The 20,522-nt window shown below is 48.6% G+C and overlaps 1 protein-coding gene across 1 annotated transcript in view; it reads right to left on the bottom strand.

The window, feature by feature from the left end:
• DHRSX (dehydrogenase/reductase X-linked) overlaps window positions 1–20,522 on the bottom strand; it is a 116,341-nt gene that overhangs the window by 75,847 nt on the left and 19,972 nt on the right. The window contains exon 3 of the mRNA XM_039245286.1: window positions 17,135–17,203. Within this exon, the coding sequence (XP_039101217.1) occupies window positions 17,135–17,203 (69 nt within the window). The remainder of the gene's footprint in view (window positions 1–17,134; window positions 17,204–20,522) is intronic.

The raw sequence follows: 20,522 nt of genomic DNA, 5'->3' as shown, positions 1-20,522 counted from the left end.
CCTGGATCTCAGCGACTCCGCCTCCCCATCTCAGTGGTCCCGCCCCGCCTGAATCTCAGTGGCCCCGCCCCCATCTCAGCGGCCCCGCCCCCCTGGATCTCAGACCTCTGACCTCCAGACTGCAGACAGGATCACTTCCTTCTGTTGCAAGCCACCCAATCTGCACTAATTCATGCCATCAGCTCCAGGACACACATGCACCTAGTAAGAATGAGGTGTGGTGACATGAGGCATCCACCCACGTGTTTCTGAGAATTATCTGGTGAATCCCACGAAAAGGAAATTATACACTGCTCTAGACACAGGTGTGTTTTGTTTTGAAACGCATGAGTAGTTTTGGCTCCTATGTAGTTATTACGCACAAAGATGTGACCAAAGAAGGACTGAACCAAAATCAAAGGCAAGTGCGGGGGGGGGCGCCTGGGAGGCTCAGTGGGTTAAGCATCCAACTTCGGGTCATGATCTCACGGTGCGTGGGTTCGAGTCCCAGGTCAGGCTCTGTGCTGACAGCTAGCTCATGATTCTGTGTCTCCCTCTCTCTCTGCCTCTGCCCTGCTTGCACTCAGTCTCTCTTTGTCTCTCAAAAGTAAATAATTGTTAAACAAAATTCTAAAAAACCACAAAACAAAGGTAAGCACGAGAAGGATGTGTGGGTCCCAGCCATGAGATGCTGCACCCGCGTGTCGTACGCTGTCACATACACGCGGCCGTGACAAACATGGTTTGTCAGCTGGGGTCACAGGGAGCACTCGAATACCAGTTTAGATCTGTCTCCTCTTCAAGCCCCTTTGGTTCTGAGCAGCCATTCTCCAGCCACGGCCGAGAATTACTGCCCCCATCCTTCCCCCCCGGATGCAGAAAACCATGGCGGGCAGAGCCTTAAATCCAGCACGCCAGCCCGGATGAAGCCACAGAGGAAGGAGAAGCAGGTGCCCATGGGTACACCTTTCCGGGTCCCTACAAAGGAGTCACAGCCAAAGGCAAGCAAGGAAGACGCCTGGTCTTTAGGGAATTCTCCTGGAAAGGCAGGACTCTCCCGGGAGATGCGTGAATGAATTCTGGACATGGGAAACTGGAGCATCGGCACGTGGCTGGAGTGTGGCCTTTTCCCCAAGCTGCCCAGCTCGGGAAGAGTCAGCTCGATGGGCAAGCATTGTCACCCATGGCTTGGGTGGCCGACAGCATCCCCCTCATGTGCAGAGGGCGGAAGGCTTGGAGACGTCCTGTGGGCTCTCCTAGACTCATCTGGCTTAATGAAAATATTTAGGAATGTGATCTCCACTGCTTGGAGAAGGGATCTCGGAGGCCCCTCTGGCACAGCCGTCGTCCGCCCGAGCGAGGAAGTAGCATGACCAGTCAGTGTGCTCGGCGGGAGGGGTGGAATCGGCTGTGCAGGGCAGGCAGGGATGGACCAGGCCAGCTCCCCCAGTGTCCCAGGATGAGAACTTGGCACTGACAGAGACTTCAGACAGCTGGGCCACAGGACAGTCTACAGATAGTCACCTACAGCAAAGATGTTTCCAACCACGAGTGGACCTCATCAATTATCCAGGGACGTGTGTTCATTATTAGCCTTACGTTCGTTACAGTGGTCCATCCCAAACCAGCAAATCAGCCAGGAGACAGACGCATTGGGAATGCGGCTCAAGAAATGTAGGCAAACCCCTTCCCCGGGGTGGTTAGACGCGGAGGTCGGACGGAAGATATTTGCTTATCGAAATTCATAGAATTCCGGTGTGAAGGAAATAGGACTCTGAAAAGAAAAGGGAAGGAAGCAATCGTCCCCTCTGAATCTCTTTACAACCTTCCGCTCGATCCTTCCCTGGACAGAATGAAGAGAAAATCGATTGTCTGTACTCACATTTCCTCGGAAGTGTGCTGTCCCTATGCCTCTGTCCACAGGCAAAACTGAAATGGGACGCGACTCATTTCCCCCGAGGAAGGGCTTTAAAAATAAGTGTTTTGTGAGGTGCCAACTCCAGCCTCCAGAATAGGGGAGTTGGGTTCAATCGCAGTTCTAACATAAGAAATTTGGAAATGATTGAGCAGCTCTTAATGTTATGTTGCCCGGAGAGACTGTATTTTAATCAATGCCGAGCATATCCACTTTCATGGTGACCATGAGCGTGCCTAATGAATGGTCTACGCAAAAGCAACTGACGCTATAAAGTCATAAAGCTAACATCAAATGCAACTTCTTACCGGAAGCTTCCATTCCGAGTGAGAAAGGTATCAGTGAAAATGAATACAGACATGAATTAATTCAGTTCTGGTAGTGTCAGGGGGAAAGAATGTGCTCTCGCTTTGAGTAAAAGCTGCAAAATTTCAGCTCAGGGGAAAAGACTTAGAAATTAAGGAAATGGAGTGTCCAAGGTCAAACAGACAATACAGATGAGGTTCTACCAATATTCTTTGTGACAGTCATCTTGAATTAGATATGATCCCAACACAGGGCACGCAGTGAAGCCACAGAATGAACGAGGCTCTCCTGTGGCACAGCGGGAAGAGAAAACTGGAGGGGACGGACAGGAATGTGTAATTCAGCACCAGCAGCGAGCTGGGCATCTCTGGGGAGCCCAACACAGTCTCTGGGCATCACCTCCCAAATTCTGTGATTGTATGTGATAATAACCATGGTACATAAGAGAGCAAGAGCATGATCGGCACCATCAACAATATCATCACCGTCATCACCACCAAGATGTTGCCTGACGCTTTTTTTTCTTTTACCCGGTGCCTTCCATATGCTTCCGATTTTCCGGGGACTGTGTTGTGGGCCAGGGACGTCGGTCATCGTTGGACAAACGACAGCACAAGGGGTGAGGTTGGTGATGAAGGTTACAGGAGCAAGGAGTGAAGGCACCTGAGGGCAGGACACAGGTCTTGTGTGCAAGCTGAGACGTCTAGCGTGAGTATGACTGGGATGGCCAAGCGGACGAGAGAAACAACCAAGAAGCAAAGAGAACACGGGCAAAGAGAGACAGAGGGGAGGCAGGAAAGCTTCTCCGTCCACATGGGTTTAAGCAGGTAGACGGAAGATGTCCAGTTTGGCCCTGAAGGGGCGGAGTGGGGCAGAGCGCTCTAGCGGGCAGGACATTGGGAGACGGCTAGATGATCAGTGAGAGCAAGCACCATGACCACGGATGGACGTGTGGCCAGGGGGAGGGGCCGGGGGGGTCAGGGACGTGGCAGAAAGGGACGCTCAAAAAAGTAGAGGCTGAAAGGAAGTGAACACGATGGTGGATGGAAGATCAGAGGCTATGGCATCCCATCAGGTGACCCAACCCAATCTTTTAAGACGGCTGCTTACAGAACATGCCTTAGAGTCTTTACCATAATTCCATTAACCCAGGTAAGTAGGCTATTACTGCATTAACTCGCCTCTGTGGCCGGAATGTAAATTCCATGCGGGCAAGAACCCAAACACAGCTGATGGTATTAAAAGAGTATTTGCCGTGGGGCGCCTGGGTGGCTCAGTCGGTTAAGCGTCCGACTTTCGCTTGGGTCATGATCTCGCAGTTCGTGGGTTCGAGCCCCGCGTCGGGCTCTGTGCTGACTGCCAGCTCAGAGCCTGGAGCCTGTTTCAGCCTGTGACTCCCTCTCTCTCTGACCCTCCCCTGCTCACGCTGTCTCTCTCTCTCTCCTAAAAATAAATAAAACATTAAAAAAACAATTTAAAAAAAATAATAATAAAAAAAAAAGTATTTGCCGAGCGCCGGCGAAGCGCCAGCAGGGGCTACGCCCGGGGAGCGCCTCCGCGACGCAGCCCTACGGTTAGGATCCTCGCTGGAGGTCGCGGCCGCGTTAAAAGACTAATGGCTTGTCTAGGCTTTGAGACAACTCCCAGAAGGTAAGACGGTAGCATATGACCCAAATCCTTCCGCAGTAACCACAGCAGACAGATAGCACTAATCCATTACAGTCGCCCCTCATTCTGGATCATTCTTCTCTCATCATGGGCAGAACCAATCACCCAGCCACAGGTTGCACGGAATCCATCTGGGATCCATGCAATCCATGCTGCAGGTGTAGACCGAGCACTGCCTGCCTCCCAGGCGGTGCAATAAAATCAATTTCTTTAGAGGTTTACTCATTCATGGATACGGAATTATACTGGACTCTTTGCCATAATCTTCTGAAATATATTACTGTGATATTTCTGCAAGTGAATGAAGATGCATTTGCATCAAGGGGCATTTTTAAGTTGTTTTTAATGGTTTTATTTATTTATTTATTTTTAAATATTTTTATTTATTTCTAGGATAGAGAGAGACAGCGTGAACAGGGGAGGGTCAGAGAGAGAGGGAGACACAGACTCTGAAACAGGCTCCAGGCTCTGAGCTGGCAGTCAGCACAGAGCCTGACGCGGGGCTCGAACCCACGAACCGCGAGATCATGACCCAAGCGAAAGTTGGACGCTTAACCGACTAAGCCACCCAGGCGTCCCGGTTTTATTTATTTTTGAGAGACAGAGAGTGAGCAGGGGAGGGGCAGAGAGCGAGGGGAACACAGAGTCCAAACAAGCTCCGGGCTCTGAGCTGTCAGCACAGAGCCCGACACGGGGCTCAAACTCATGAGCTTTGAGGTCATGACCCGAGATAAAGTCAGACATCCAAGCAACGGAGCCACCCGGGCGCCCCTCAAGGGGCATCTTAAACCTGGAAGTCTACTCAGTAGTTAACATTAAGCTAGACATTCTGTCTCTAGGTTAATCAGTAGGGTTGGCCCATGACCAACTTTGGGAACAAACACCGTGCCGTTTGGGGAAAAAACAGAGTTTATTCTATTTAACCATGGAGTAAGGTTGGTGGGTCCAGGCCCTTGGAATGGCATAAACCAAGGACTGGCAGACTTTTGTCATAAGGGGCTGGGGAGTAAATAGGCTTTGTGGGCTGAAGTCTTAAGCTCTTGTGTGGAATGAACAGTCACAGACAATAAGTGAATGAATGCATGCAGCCTGTGTGTCGATAAAACTTTATTTGTATAAACAAGTGGAGGGCCAGCGTTAACTCCGGGGTGGTGGTCTGCAGACCCTTGGTCTAGACCATCCTTGGAAGTTTAGGAAAAGTATAAAGGAATTCCATCCCACACAAGAGCCTGTTAGGGGACAGCTCTGACATTTGCTATTTCCTTTTTTTTTTTTTTTTAATTTTTTAAACGTTTTTTATTTTTCAGAGAGAGGGACAGAGAGCATGAGCAGGGGAGGGTCAGAGAGAGAGGGAGACACAGAATCTGAAGCAGCTCCAGGCTCTGAGCTGTCAGCACAGAGCCCGACGCGGGGCTCGAACCCACGAACTGTGAGATCATGACCTGAGCCAGAGTCAGCCACTTAACCGACTGAACCACCCAGGCGCCCCCGACATTTTGTATTTCAACAGACTGCTAATCTGTTTGTGATTTCTATTTCTGTCTGCACCAACTTGAGAAAATTCCATTTTTCATTTTTATTTTTTGGAATGAGACATCCTTTTCTAACCGGTAATCAAAGATATTAGCCCAGAGTCAAGAATAAATTACTCTTTGCCCAAATTTAAATCACATTTTATTAGATGTTATTTCCTCTTTCTTGTTCCAAGGCTTACTTAATTTGTTCTTGCTTCTCTTGCAGGGTGTAGGATGAATAATGGTTTGGTGAATTATTACTCTCATTTTTTCAAGGAAATGATTATTAATTTTGTTTGTGGCTACTCTGTTCCCACTTGGTGTTTATTTCTGCACCAAATACTTCTATTTCCCTAATCCCGAATTTTTACTTTAGTTCCTGGGTGTCCAGGCACATTTTCCCCCATTTTTTTCTAGTTCAAGAACTTAGAGCTGTATTAATATTCTTGATATCTTTTGGCTATATTCCTTAGATTGTGGCTTGGAATAGAAATGCAAGAATTGCATTTTTATTGTTTATAAAATACCATCTTGCTGGCTGTGAGTTCTCTGTGTATGCGATTCCGAAGGGCAGCTTTCCAAAATCAACGTGTGTCTGGGTATACGGAAATTTGCATTTTTTAATCACTAAAGGTAAATATGAAAAGGGGGCTTCCCCCACCTCACTGCTGGCTGGGGCACTTAGGTCATGGATAGAGAGATAAGAATTGAGTGTAGAATTTACAGAGGAAATGTGGGGGTGAGGTGGGCCCCCCAAATCTGAGACCTCAACCAGACCAAAGATGTTCAAAGAGACCGGCGTTGAGTGGGGCAAAGGATGAATTCTAGAAAAGAAGCAGCCAGAGAAAGCGGTTGCCGGTCGTGCCCCCCCGCCCCCCCCCCCCACTCAGCCCTGGAAGGAAGGGAAGGAACACACAGAGACGCCCAGAACCTTCCAGAGGAGACAGAAAACAGGTGCCCAGCTCCCTCCTGAGGAAGCCTCTGCCTTGTGGGGGAGACAAGCCGTGGTTGATGCAGCTGAGTGAGTCTTATGGGTTATCCATTGTCCATTCCATGGGGCCACCATGGCGGGTATGGGGACCCCGTAGCAAGAAGCTTGTGGTAAGATCCATCCATCCATCCAACTCTAGAACCTTCCATCTTCCCAGACTGAGGCTCCATCCCCACGAAACACTACTCTCCGTGCCCGTCCTCAGTCCCCCCCCGCCATCTACTCTGTGTCTATGGGCGAGTCTCCTCCACAGACGCCATATACGTGGAATCCCACGGCATGTGTCCTTCTGTGTCTGGCGTATGTCAGTGAGCATCACACCCCCAAGGTCCAGCCACATTGCAGCAGGTGCGGAACATCCTTCCGTTTCAAGGCTGAGTCATCGTCTATCGTGGGCATGGACCACATTCTGTTTGTCCATCCATCCATCCGTCAGTGACATCTTCTTGGGGACCGTCAATCAGCCCACAGAAGCATCTATAAGGAATTGTTACTACCTTCTCAAATGCACCTGTCACCCCACCGAGGCTCTCGTACGTGCCCAGACCTCACCAGTGCGTCCATGACTCCCCAAGAAGATGATCCTGATACCTGGAAATTTCGAGCCACGGGGAACGAGGCAGTGCCGTGGTCGGAGGTCTCACTCTTTTGAACAAAGGGGGTCAACTTGCCTGGAGCAAGCACCATCTCGGTGGGGACTATGCGTCTTGCCCCTTACAGGAACCTTCCGGGTCTGGAGGTAAGTGGGGCTCCAGAGTCTCAGAAATGGAGCCAACGGACCCAAATTTCCACCTTGCTGCCATTGCAGAAACTACAGCCTTATTAATGCTGTTTTCTGGTTTTGGGAGCTACAGAGGAAGACGGGCTGGAAAGACGGAAGGGAGAGCCTGAGGCTCAGCAGGGAAGGGGGAGTTGGTGCACGTGGTGTGGGAGGCAAGTCGTTTGCTGGGTGAGCGGGCAGCTGGCTCCTGGGGCAGAAGACCCCACCAGGACACCCTTGCGTGGCCGTCAGAGCCCCGCCCCCAGCTACAAGCCGGCTTCCGTGTCACAGCTGGGATAAGGCTCTCTGAACGAGCTGACGAAGCACCTCGTGGCCGTTTCAACGACACATTTTCTTTCTTATCAGTGAAAACAGCGCATGCAGCAGTCACTGCTCAAACTGCCCGATAACCTCCTGGGACATTAACTTGTGAAACAACCCGGCCAGCGACATGGAGAAGATGATGCCAGATCAGAAACTCGGCGATGAGCACCTTGGAACCCTGACCCTCCGGGTGCAGGCGGGATGGGACGCCCTCAGCCCGGCCCCCCGGGGAAGACAGACGGAGATGGGAAGACCTTCAGGTGCAGACGGCTTCCTGAAAAGTAGCAGAGCAAAGGGTGTGCTCTAATCACAGGTAGGACACATATCTGGAAACGATGTCAGAAAGAACTGTGATCACACCCCAAGCGGATATTCACCCTGAAGTGGGATCAGACTTGGACAGTCAACCCGCAGCACCAGACGCCCCGAGCTCTAACCTTACAACTCAACAGAAACTAGTATTATACTGACGTCAACACTAACCCTAACCCCTGACCCTGACCCTGACCATAACCTCAAGCCCCAACGTGAGCCGAACCCTCATATTGACCCTGATCAGATGCTGAGTGTCATGCAAACAGCAAGAAAAACCATTAACCCAACATCTGAATTCTAAATCGCATCAGCCTTGACCATAACAATGAGCCTGAGAAGGATGCTGGCCGTAAATTAACCTTAATGCTAACACTAGACACAGACCCACTTAAAGTCTCATCGTAAAGCTAACCTGAACATTGACCAGAGACCCTGATCATAACCATTACCCTGATCTTAAACTTTAGACAACTCTCACCCTAACCCAATACCCTGTGTAAGCATAAACCTAACCCTCACCCTCATCCTTAAACCTATACGGTACTCTGAGCATACCCTCACCTTGAACCCCTAACCACAACCCTAACCCTTACACAAACTACAAACCCCAGTTAGAATCCTCACCCTGTCTCTAACCCTAACCCCACACCCTAATCCTAATCCTACACTGAGCATACCCTGACCCCAACCCCAAACCCCAATCTGAACCCTAATGCCTAACCACTCTGAACATAACCATAACCCTAACCCTAACTCCAAACCCAAATCTGAACCGTCACCCTCATCCTAACTCCTATACCCAACCCCAAACACTAACCCTAACCCCTAACCCTCCTCTGAGCATAACCCTGACACTAAGCCTAAACTTGACCATAACTGTAATCCTGATCCTAACCTCTAACCCTGACCCTAACCCTATACCCCACTTTGAGCATAACCCTGACAGTCACCCTAACCTTTACCATAACCCTAACCCAAAACATAACCGTGCTCATAAGATTGACCTTGAGTCTAATAAAACCATAACCATAACCCTGACCATAAAACTGACCCTAACACCAACCCTTGACAACTGACCTTGACCAAACCCTGACTTAACCATAACCCTGACCCTGACCCTAAACCTCACTCTGACGCTGGCCCCAGCGTCCTTTGTAACATGAGAGCCGGATTTCGAACACATGAAGACGCTGCGCTTGGGCACTCGTCTTCCTCAGGGGGAACCTCGCCCCCCAGCTCTGCACATGGTCGTGCTTATCCATGAGCACGTGGCGTCCTGGGCAGAGGGCGTCCATCCTTCGTAAACATATCGATGCAGCGCTGAAAAGAACCGAGCTCCGCAGCCATGGGAAGATATGAAGGAACCTTTAACGCACGTGAGTAAGTAGGAGAAGCTGGTCTGTAAATGCTAGGTCCTCTAAGATCCCAGCTCTAGAATGTTCCGGAAAAGGCGAATCCATGCAGAAAGTAAGAAGTTTGGGGGTCACCGGGGGTTGGAAGAGGTGAGGGGTGAGCGGGTGGAGACAAAGGACTTTTAGGACAGTGAATCCACTCTGTACGACACATACAGTGGATCCAAACACACAACAGGAAGCCTGATCCTAATGCAAACTACAGACTCGCATTAATAATATTGTGTCTGTATCGGTCCATCAACTGTAGCCAATGTGCCCAATACACGCAAGACGGTCATAATCGTCAAAACATGGCGGTCGGTGGATGGCCATTCTCTGTACTTCGTGCTCAATTTTCTATAAACCTTAAAACCCGACCAACAATTAAGGTCTGACCATTTTTTTTATAATAAAAACAGAGATTCAAGGTTGCGCATAGTTGCCAGGTGAGAGATAACGGCAGGGTCAGGCCCTCGACTCACCTCTGCGTATGAAGAAACAACATGTGTTACAGCTACAAGGACTTTTTGTGACTCAAAACTTCCCAAAAGGTTGTTTTTAGAATGCATTCTCATCTTTAGTCTTATAAGCAGATTATGTGCGGAATTTGCTCTGGATAAAGGTCAGTCTGGAAGAGGAGATGCCTATACACGGTGCACCCCAGAAAACGAGACAGGAAGCCAGCTATGAGAAGGCACATGTAGGAGATGTTGCCATCCCGGGCGACCACAGCAACCCTTGAATTGTCTCCCTGGCACAGACAGGTGAGAACATGGCATTAGTTAACACTCAGAACGGGAACACTCAAAGGACGAGTTAGGGCAGCTGCCTGACGCGCAAAGCCCACGCCTGGGACGGTGATGAGGTAAGTGACCGAGGTACAGCTATGCCAAGCACTTAAACCTCAGGGGAAGACTTCTCCGTCCACACCCAGGCTTATTGGCATATTGTGGGCTGTGGAGTGATGACACGTTTGTTAGGGAAGGAGGAAGAGACTGAGCCAAGCCCCAGGAATGGCGCTAACTGTGTGCAGGTGAGCTCCACGTAAGAAGGCTGGCTCAGGACACACGAAGATGGGCGGTCCAATAACCCGGGCAGAGAGGCATCGCTACCTCGAGCTCCCAAAGCAAGCTGTTGCAAATATCTGCATCCTGTATCACTGGACACACTTTGCTGTCTTCCAACACGGCTTCACCGAGTGGCCAGATCATCACCCATATGAGTTCTGTAGGAAAACACACGGAATGTGAAAAAGCATACAAAGATACAAGCACAAGGCCATCAAGGATGTACAGTAATAATTTAAAAAATGCATTCGTAAGATATTAGGCAAATGATTTCATGTATGTCCACAATGGAAGGGTAGACGGTTGTGAAAATAAGCACTTCTATTTGTTAACAGAGAAAGATGTCCAACAAGATAAAATGTGGGAAAGCAAGATGCCAGGCAGAAGGGAAGGGGGTCACCCAAGTCCCCGAGGGCTGATGATATGTACACAGAAGGCAACGGCTTCTGGATGTGAAGCATCTGTGCTTTCATCGTCAGTCATGAAGACCCCAGGTCCCTCCCTACCTCTTGGGACATCTTAAGGGCTCTTGGGGAGCGACTGGTCCACTCTGCTGACTTTCGTCAGACATGAGGAGGAAAAGGTAGTCATTCTGCTGTGTCTTTCTTGCCATCATTCTGTCCCATTTGCGGGAACATGGGACGCTACATTTGTCCCCACACACACGTGCACTCACAGCACATGCTCACCTACAAGCCAGGTGTGTATGTAACGGGTCTTCAGGGGGACAGAACAGACTACACTATACAAACCAGCAATCCTAAAAGACCCCAGCCGATGGGCACCCAACTCAACTCCCATCTGCCAAGACGCCTGAGCTTTTTCTTTCTCTTTCTCTTCCCTGCCAATCTCCACCTCTCTGCCTCCCCACGGATCTCACTTATTTATGAGGGATGTCAAGTTCAAATCCCAACACCTCCCCTTAGTAACTACATAAAGCAAAGCAACTGCCCTCAACTCTTTACGACCCCACTTTCCTCATTTGGAAAACACATTCAGTGATCACGGCTACCTCAAAGGACGGGACCCGTGAATCAATACACATAACGAGTTTTTACAACACTACTCGGTACACAGCAAGTCCCTAACACAATGCTGGCTGTTTCCCTGATCACGGACATGGCCAACATAAGGCAGATTAATGTTTTCTCTTGTTCAGGCTCCTCAGGGTAACCTAGGTAGTTTATTAGAGAATCACCACAAATCCTGGTACACTAAACACAGGGCTCATTTATCCTTTTCCCCCTCTGAGGGTCCTTTTCAGAGTGCAAGGTGCAGAGCCCATGTGGGAAGAAGCAAACAGATGAGCTGAGGAGTCAAAGGGCAGAGTTTGGAGCAGCTGGGATCTCAGACACTGAAAGGCCACAGGGGACGGAGAATCAATATGTGGGTAGAAACTCCCGTAGAACCCATGGCTGAGTAATCCATTTCAAAGGCTCCAGCTTGAGACAGCAAGGCACTCAAAAGCAAACAACAGCTGGCACGTTGAAGGGTGAGGAGAGACATTTCAGCCGCTGCCTGGTGTGGGGGAGGCAAGATGACATTTGAGTCCTGCCAAGTTGGAAGAACTTGGTGAACATCTTGGACTCTCCCTTGAAACCTGAGATGGTCTAGATCTTTGAAGAAAGGGCTGTGTCTCAAGACTAAGGGCTCCATCCGAGACCCAAGGGCAATGTTGAAATAGACTCGTGATTAACTAGACCTTTGGTGCAGCTTCCACAAGATCTAGGTATCCTGCAAGTCATACCACTGTTTGCTCCAAAACTCAACATTCTTCAGAGGAAGGTAACAGAATCCAAAATCGGTACTAGGGATCATTCATGGCGGCCAATACCCAATTAAAATGACGCACAAAGAAACAAGAAAATGTAGTCAACCTGACATCCAGAGGGGAAAATCAATAGGAATAGACCCAGAGATGATACAGGTGTTGGCAGTCGCAGAAGAGAACTTTAAAATAACTACTACCTATTAAGGAACCTACAAGAACAGATGGATGTCGGGGCGCCTGGGTGGCTCAGTCGGTTAAGTGTCCGACTTCGGCTCAGGTCATGATCTCACAGTTTGTGGGTCCGAGTCCCGCGTCGGGCCCTGTGCTGACAGCTCAGAGCCTGGAACTTGTTTCAGATTCTGTGTGTGTCTCTCTCTGACCCTCCCTGCTCGCGCTATCTCTCTCTGACCCTCAAAAATAAATAAAAAAACATTAAAAAAGAAAAGAAAAGAAAAGAAAAGAACAGACGGATGTCAAGGACGAAGATATGAAAACACTGGGACAAATATGTAGACTGAAACTAACTAACCAGAAACCCTAAAGCTAGAAAACAGTTTGCTTAGCTGAAATGAAACATCCAGTTGTGGGGGTAAAAGTATCATACTCACAACTGAAAAAACAATTTGGTGAAATTGAAGTAGGTCAATAGAAATGATCCAAACTGGAGCACAGAGAAAAATTTTGAAAGCTGGGATAAAATGAACTGTGCTCAATGAAATAAAGGCCAGACAGCCTGACGCAACCTAACATACGCGTAATTGTAGACCCATAAGGAGGAAATGGAAAGAAGAAAGTTTTTTGGGGAAAAAAAAATGGCTGAAAATTCTCTAAATTTTATCACATGCAACTACTCACAGATAGAGGAAGCTTTTTACCCCTGACAGACAAAAAAAAAAAAAAAAAAGACCACACCTATGCATATTCTCAAACTTCTGAAAACAAAGTTAAAAAAGGAAGACAAGAGAAAAGACGGGAAAAGACACTTATATTCATGAAATACTGACAATAAATGCAGCTAACTTCTCATCCCAAACGACAAAGGTCCATGTCAGAACACCTTTAATATCTTGGGGGCCAGAGGATATTTTCAACATGCAATTCTGTACCCACAGAAAATAGCTTTCAAAACACGCAGGCCACGTAGCGAGATTCTCAGGTCTCAGATTTTCAGAGAGGTACAGGAATTTGTGATGAGTAGAACCCATGGTTAAAGAGATGCTAAAGGAAGTTCATCGGGCAGAAGTGAAATGGCCCAGGTCCGAAACTTAGATCTACAGGAGGGAACGGGGCACAGCAGAACATCAGGACTAAACAGGGGTCACCTTCTCAACAAATAAATACTTTGGATCATGCACTCCCATACCTGCTCCCAGGAGACAAAGCAATGTGGCTCCAGGAGAAAAGCGTTTAAGATAAAACCTGCAAATACAGGAACTATAAATATTTACCTTTTACATAACACTGCACACCTTATTTAAAAAAAAAAAAAAAACCCTTATATCACCTGTAATCTACTTTATTTCCCCCAGAGGAAAAAACACGGAAGTAACATTTCTAGAATAACTTTTTTGAAAGGGTTACATGTGGGTGCTGACCCATTACTGAGCTTGGATGCACGGAGCATCTTGAGATGTGCTCGAAGGAACCGTTTACAATGTGTCCAAAACAAATGTGGAAATACAATGGTCAATGGCACTGTGGCAAGTGAAAATATCCCATAAATTACTGGTGGCGGAAACAGAAGGCAGCAGGCAATGTGAGGATGAAAATTCTTCCTGGTGGGATTTTTTTTTTCAAATCCTGCAGGTATTTATAGAAGAGCTAAGGAAATCAGGCACACAATCGCCCTCTCTCATAGAACTCACCTTGCGAGTGCTTCGAAAGGTTAAAATTAATCATTGCAAACTCTGAGAAATGAGGAGCCTTTAATGTAAGGAACGAGGTGAGAGCTATAATAGCCGATTAAATTTGCAGAACGTGCTGAGTGTCTCCTTCCACACCTTCAGAAGAGACACAATGACCTTCTAAATCTTCTAATTACCCACAGGAAACCAGCAGTCTGTCTGTCTGCCCAGCTGTCATCTGGCTGGCTAACATCCACGCTTAGGACGCTAAATTAAAGTCAAGAGGTAAAAAACATAGGGACTCTAGTTTGAAAAATTCATGACAATAACGGCCATTTCATGGTAAGCAAGGAAGATAAGTAGCCTTGAGTATATGCCGGCCGTAAATATACACGCGGAATATTGTTCAAACTTCTCTTGGAGATAGGCTGAGTGTTGGCCAGCAAACTTGCATCAAGCACTTCACTGTAGGCATCAGGTGTCAAGAACGCTATGCTATATAGAAAAAACATATGTGGTGGGGAGACTGAGAAAAATCCATGCAATCAACACTCAGACAAGTTTTTCCAAATGGACCAAGCTCCAGAAGGATCATTCTGGAAAATCAGAGAGTCTATGAGTAGAAGAAAAATGGTAGGTGTCTATTCGCCTCAAGATAGGTCTACAGTCAAGGTATGAATCTCTCTCAGAAGTCAAAGGGTGGTAGATGCCTACACAGAGACGCTATTATTACCTGGTACCGTAATGAATACCAAACTGATGTCATGGTATTTTTGTTTCCATCACCAATTAAGTATTTTATAGTTAGCTGGATGACCCAGACATTCAAAAGATGTATTTTCATCTCGCCGGGATTGCACACAACTGACTTTTCCTGGAGCAGGTGAAGTTATGAAGAACTGAGCACTGTTTTCTCTTAATGAAAGCAAACTGGATGTAATACCTGAGTAAATATCCCATGAATCAAACAGCTGGCCCCTCTTCCCGCTAAAGATGGAGAGAGATACTGCTGGGAGAGTGATATTAGAAAAGATGGAAACTGATCAAGGAGACATTTCCGAAAAACACAAAGCAAAGCCTTTCAGGGAAGGTCAAAGACACCATATTTCTAGTGGGATCACGCTGACGGTTTAGGATTCAGGAATTCACCACAGCTTGTGTGAGTGTACGGCAAATGTCCAAAACACAACTACGTTCTCGCAGTATTTTTAAGAGTATTGAAATTCTCCAATCCCATTTGGATTCACTGGGACGCTGTTATGACTTTCTGTTGTTTGCTTGTGAGGTGATGTTGGGTTTCGTATTTTTATTTTTTGTTTTATTTTATGTTCTTTTATGTCATTTTATGTTACTGTATTGTTTTGCTTTTTTGGATCATAGAGCAAGAGTACTTGCTCCGAATGAGACGGCTTTCATCAGCAGGTTATTACTCAAGAGTAATAAATATGTTGGCACCAGGGATTCATGATGATAAGGTATTGAGACTTGTCCCTGGAAACTATCTCGGTTGAGAAATAAGCCATATTGCCTCGGTTCCTGAAAACAGTCGTTAATTTATCCATCAAAGAGCTCAGCTAGTTGAAGGCTGGTATGTGGGTCGCCTCCCATCCCAACCCAAAGTAGGACCTCAACTGACCATGACTTCAAAGGCAGAAAGTACGGGAAAGTAAGGAGGATGAAGCATTCGACCAAGAACTTAGACTTTTCTTTTCTTAGATTAAGTCCAGAGAAGGGGTGGAGGTAGACAGGAGAGACATTAGGTATTGAGAAATCATGGTGCTCTTGACAGTAAGCTATGCAATGTTAAGATGTGTGCTTGCTTGCTCAAAAACAAAACAAAACAAAACAAAACAAAACAAAACAAAACAAAAAACTGCCAGAGACACAATTTCCCAATGCAGGAATCAAGGAAGAGCCATAATCTATGAGTAACTGTGGTTCCCATGGGCCTTGTGCCAAGCTGTGTTACTGGGAGTGTGTGGGCAAGAATTTCGGAGGTTCCAGCAGGTGCAGGCTGGTCTGGAGAGAAGTGTCTCCACCTGGGCTCAGCACTAGAGAGCTCCTGAGCTAGACAAGGTCTTCCGTGATTGCAGGCAGATGAACAGATGGATGGAAGGTGGACAGAAGGATGGTGGATGGATGCATGTGTGGATGGATGGATGGATGCATGGATGGATGGGTAGATAGATGGATAGATGGATGGGTGGACGGATGGATGGATGTGTGGATGGATGGAAGACTGGATGGATGCATGGATGGATGGATGGATGGATGGATGGTGGATGGTGGATGGTGGATGGATGCATGTGTGGATGGATGGATGGATGCATGGATGGTGGATGGATGCATGGATGGATGGGTAGATGGATGGATAGATGGATGGGTGGATGGGTGGATGGATGTGTGGAGGGACAGAAGGATGGATGTGTGGATGGATGGAAGATTGGATGGATGGATGGATGGATGGATGGATGGGTGGATGGATGGATGGGTGGATGGATGGATACATGGATGGTTTCTGTGCCGAAAACAACCATTTCTGTGCAGGGCAAGTAGCAGAAGGAATTGGATCCCATCCACAACAGCTGCTTGGTGTTGCACAAAGCACCAGACAGGCTCTGGGCTCCCAACAAGCCCGTCACAAAGGGTGGAGGCAGCTGGGACTTCCCCTGCGCACAGGGTGAAATGGCAACCTTCATGCTGCCTGGCACGAACCAGGTGAGAATCAGGGCACCCGGCACACAGGCTAACTGAACGTGCCCCCCACGGGTTCCCTTCTGTCTCCCAGCTCATTAAGAACAGCCACCATAAGCTTGGACAGGGGAAGCCGGGGCCTCTGGGACACGCCCAAAGCACCATGTTGGGTGCACGAAATCCAAGAAGGTGGCATACATCTCCTTTTCCTAAGTATAAGGCACACGAGCAGGGCTGAGACAGGGGTCAAGAGCACTTGGAGGCGGGCAAGGTGTTACAGGCAGGTGGCCATTCCTTGGGTCGAAACAGTGGAGAGAGTGTCGAAGGGTTTGCTACAGAGCAGGGTCGAGCCAAGGGCCAGACGCGCCTGCCTACTCAGAGGAACACTCCCACGGGGACAGGCTCGCTGCCACTCGCCACTCTTCCGTGGCCACCGGAAATCCCCAAAACAGACGCGCAAGAGGGACAGCCAACCCTCAGCCCTGAATCACGTCCACCACCCACGCCCCCGATCAAACACCCAGGTCTGCTGAGAAGCCCCGAACGCCGAAACCAGACCAAGGGAAAGAGCCGCCGGGCTAGCACAAAGTACCTTTGTCGTTCGACGTCTCCTCTTTGATTCTCCTCACGACATCTTGCGCTTTGCTGTGATTGTTTCCAGCTACAAGGAAAAGAGAAGATAGATTGAGTGGGGGGGCGGGGGCTGTCCAAGGTGCAGTCGAGCACCAGACAAAGGCGTGTGGAGCTGCAACCCCCTGCCCTTGAGTGGGCTCTTGACGGCTTCTCTCTTTGCCCTGGTGCTGAACGGGGTCATCCGATCCGTTCCCACTCACTCAACCTACCAACTGAGGAGGCATTTCCTCCAGCCAGAGGGACAAGGAGCACACGTTTGTTTCATGTTTTCCTTTCCGGTGGTGACAGGGGCGTGGGGAGCCTGGCGGCTGAGCACATGGGCCAGGGGTTGGCGGAGAGGCAAGAATCACATGGGCATAAAAATGTGGGTGGAGGCGGACAGAACAGAAATACACATTTTTTTTTTAATTTTTTAATGTTTTATTTATTTCTAGGAGAGAGAGAGAGAGAGAGACAGCGTGAGCAGGGGACGGTCAGAGAGAGAGGGAGTCACAGACTGAAACAGGCTCCAGGCTCCNGGAGTCACAGACTGAAACAGGCTCCAGGCTCCGAGCTGGCAGTCAGCACAGAGCCCGACGCGGGGCCCGAACCCACAAACCGCGAGATCATAACCTAAGCGAAAGTCGGACGCTTAACCGACTAAGCCACCCAGGCGCCCCTGGAAATACACATTTCTAAGAAAGGGGGTAACAGCCAGGGGAGAGAGAGAGACAGAGACAGAATCCCAAGCAGGGTCCACGCTCAGTGCAGAGCCCGACTTTGGGGTCGAACTCAAGAACCGTGAGATCATGAGCTGAGCCGAAATCAAGAGTCGGATGCTTAGCCGACTGAGCCCCCTGGCGTCCCTAATGCATTGGGGGTCTGAGCTGTGAAAACGATCATGGGATGCTCCCACTATGGACAGGGTCACCCAGGGGGCTCAGTCCGTGGGCCATGCCACTCTTAATCTCAGGGCTGTGAGTTCAAGTCCCTGGTGGACCTAGTTAAAAAAAATAATTAAGGGGCACCGGGAGGGCTCAGTCACTTGAGCGTCCAACTTTGGCTCAGGTCATGACCTCACAGCTCTTGAGTTCGAGCTCCGCGTTGAATAGCAACTTAATTTTCCTCCATTACTCTTCCAAGGTTATTTGTTCATTTAAAGTTTTATATTTTTTCTTAAGAAAGTTCTAGTAATTAACATTTTCTCAGGAAACTGTCCTAATTTAAATGCAAATTTAAAAATTTATTAACAGGGGCGCCTGGGTGGCTCAGCAGGTTAAGCATACGGCTTCGGCTCAGCTCATGATCTCGCGGTTCGTGGGTTCGAGCCCCGCGTCGGGCTCTGTGCTGACAGCTCAGGGCCTGGAGCTGCTTCGGATTCTGTGTCTCCCCACCCCCCGTCCCTCCTGTATTTGTGCTCTGTCTCTCAAAAATAAATAAATATTGAAATAATTTAAAATAACAAGTAAATTAAAAACATTTCTTTAATTAAAGACTCTGACTCGGAGCCTGGAGCCCACTTCCGATTCTGTGTCTCCCTCTCTCTGCCCGTCCACCGCTCACGATCTGTCCCTCTCTGTTTCAAAAATATATAAATATTTAAAAATCTTTAAAAAAGACTATTATGAGATTTGGGGTTAAAACACTGAATGAGGTTGCTTTGCTGTCTTATTAGGTCAATGTGGGGTACGATTTCCGAACGTGCCTGAGCGCCCAGCCCCAAGAGGAAGGGGTGCCCGATGGGGTTGGTGCTGTGGGGGAGAAGCTTGGGAGACCCCCCTGCCCCCACACTGGCATCAGAAACCGGGGACCCAGGCAGATTTTCAGCCCCTTAGAGGGAGGCGCTAACCCGGAAACTCCCTGCAGGGGTGAGTCAGGGCAGCGCTCCCTCGGAAGAGGATTAGAGCTGCCCTCTGCGGAACACAGGCATGGGCGTGAGGCTCCGGGCACCCTGAGCTCTGCCCGGGAGCGGCCGGTCCCACGGGGCGGGGCTGGCTCATACCCCCCGCTTCTCAGCCGGGTCCAGCCCCTGCTGGCCAGGTGTGCTCCCTGGAGCGGAACCATCTTGAAACTCGCAATGAGAGGCGATGACCAAGCAATTCTTTTCGGAGGCGTTTCTGTGTGCTGTTTGCCTCCGTGCATGCATGAGCTCCTTTCTGAAATCCCGAGCAATTTTTAAACATCAAACAGCCACCGAGGCATGAACTGGGTGGCCCGGCGAAAGAGTGCATGAAGTGAGACAGAAGTTCTACGCTCCCGGAAAAGACGGAAAGCGAGGGCCAGCAGGTGGGACTGGTCACGTTGGCTGCCTCCGTCGGCGGGCAGCTCACTACTCTCACTCAGGCGTGGCATGAGTGCACGTGATCGGGGAAAGGTCGTCGTGATCGGCTGGGTGTGGAAACTGGACTCTGCGGCATCACGAAGAGTTTTTCCTGCATTGACTGAGCACATCCTGAATAACAGAATTTGAGCAGGATGGACCTTGGGCACAGAGTCCGTGAGTCTGCCGTCTGCTCGTGCTTCCTCTGCGGGGGCTAAGCTTTCCACGCACCACACATCCCACAGATAATGTCCCACCAGTAACGCTGCAAAGGGACAGAGTCGCTTCTGTCTCTTTGGATTGTATCCTATGCACCAGATTTCAAGAATCTGCAAGACTCAACCTAACTTCCATCTGTGTGTGTGTGTGTGTGTGTGTGTGTGTGTGTGTTTTAACGATGTTGAGTCTAAACCGAGGTCAGCAAACTACGAGCCTGGGGCCAAATCTGATGATCCCCTTGATGTAAAAAGGAAACGCCAAAATATTGGAACAATGGCTATGCCTGTAGCTTTAAATATTGGCAATGACCACTTTATTGCTATGAAGGCAGACATGCTCAGGGAGACACACACTTAACCAAATATCTGTTATCTGGCCCATCACAGAAAGAATATACTGACCCTTGGACTCAACCTTGGATGGCTGTTCATGAAGAATTACGAAGAAAGATCCTCCACGAACATAGTGTTTTCAAACAATAAGAACTGAGATCTTGTGAGCACGTGAGAAACTGACTGATTGATGTATCTGCAGCAATATTAACGTGCTCGAGTTAAATCCAAGTTCGGTTTTCAATTCTTTAGCAGGTAATTGATTACCGTCTCGGCGTTAACAGATGCGGGATTAGCAGATTTGAAATTGAGTAGACGCAGGTCTTTTTTTTTTTTTTTTTTAATTTTTTTTAATGTTTTATTTATTTCCAGGAGAGAGAGAGAGACAGCGTGAGCAGGGGAGGGTCAGAGAGAGAGGGAGTCACAGACTGAAACAGGCTCCAGGCTCTGAGCTGGCAGTCAGCACAGAGCCCGACGCGGGGCTCGAACCCACGAAC

Source organism: Hyaena hyaena, unplaced genomic scaffold (assembly GCF_003009895.1).
Source record: "Hyaena hyaena isolate Hyena2069 unplaced genomic scaffold, ASM300989v1 scaffold_259, whole genome shotgun sequence".
Classification (NCBI taxonomy): Eukaryota; Metazoa; Chordata; class Mammalia; order Carnivora; family Hyaenidae; genus Hyaena; species Hyaena hyaena.
Note: the sequence above shows the minus strand (reverse complement) of the source record. Positions and strands in the feature narration are given on the sequence as shown.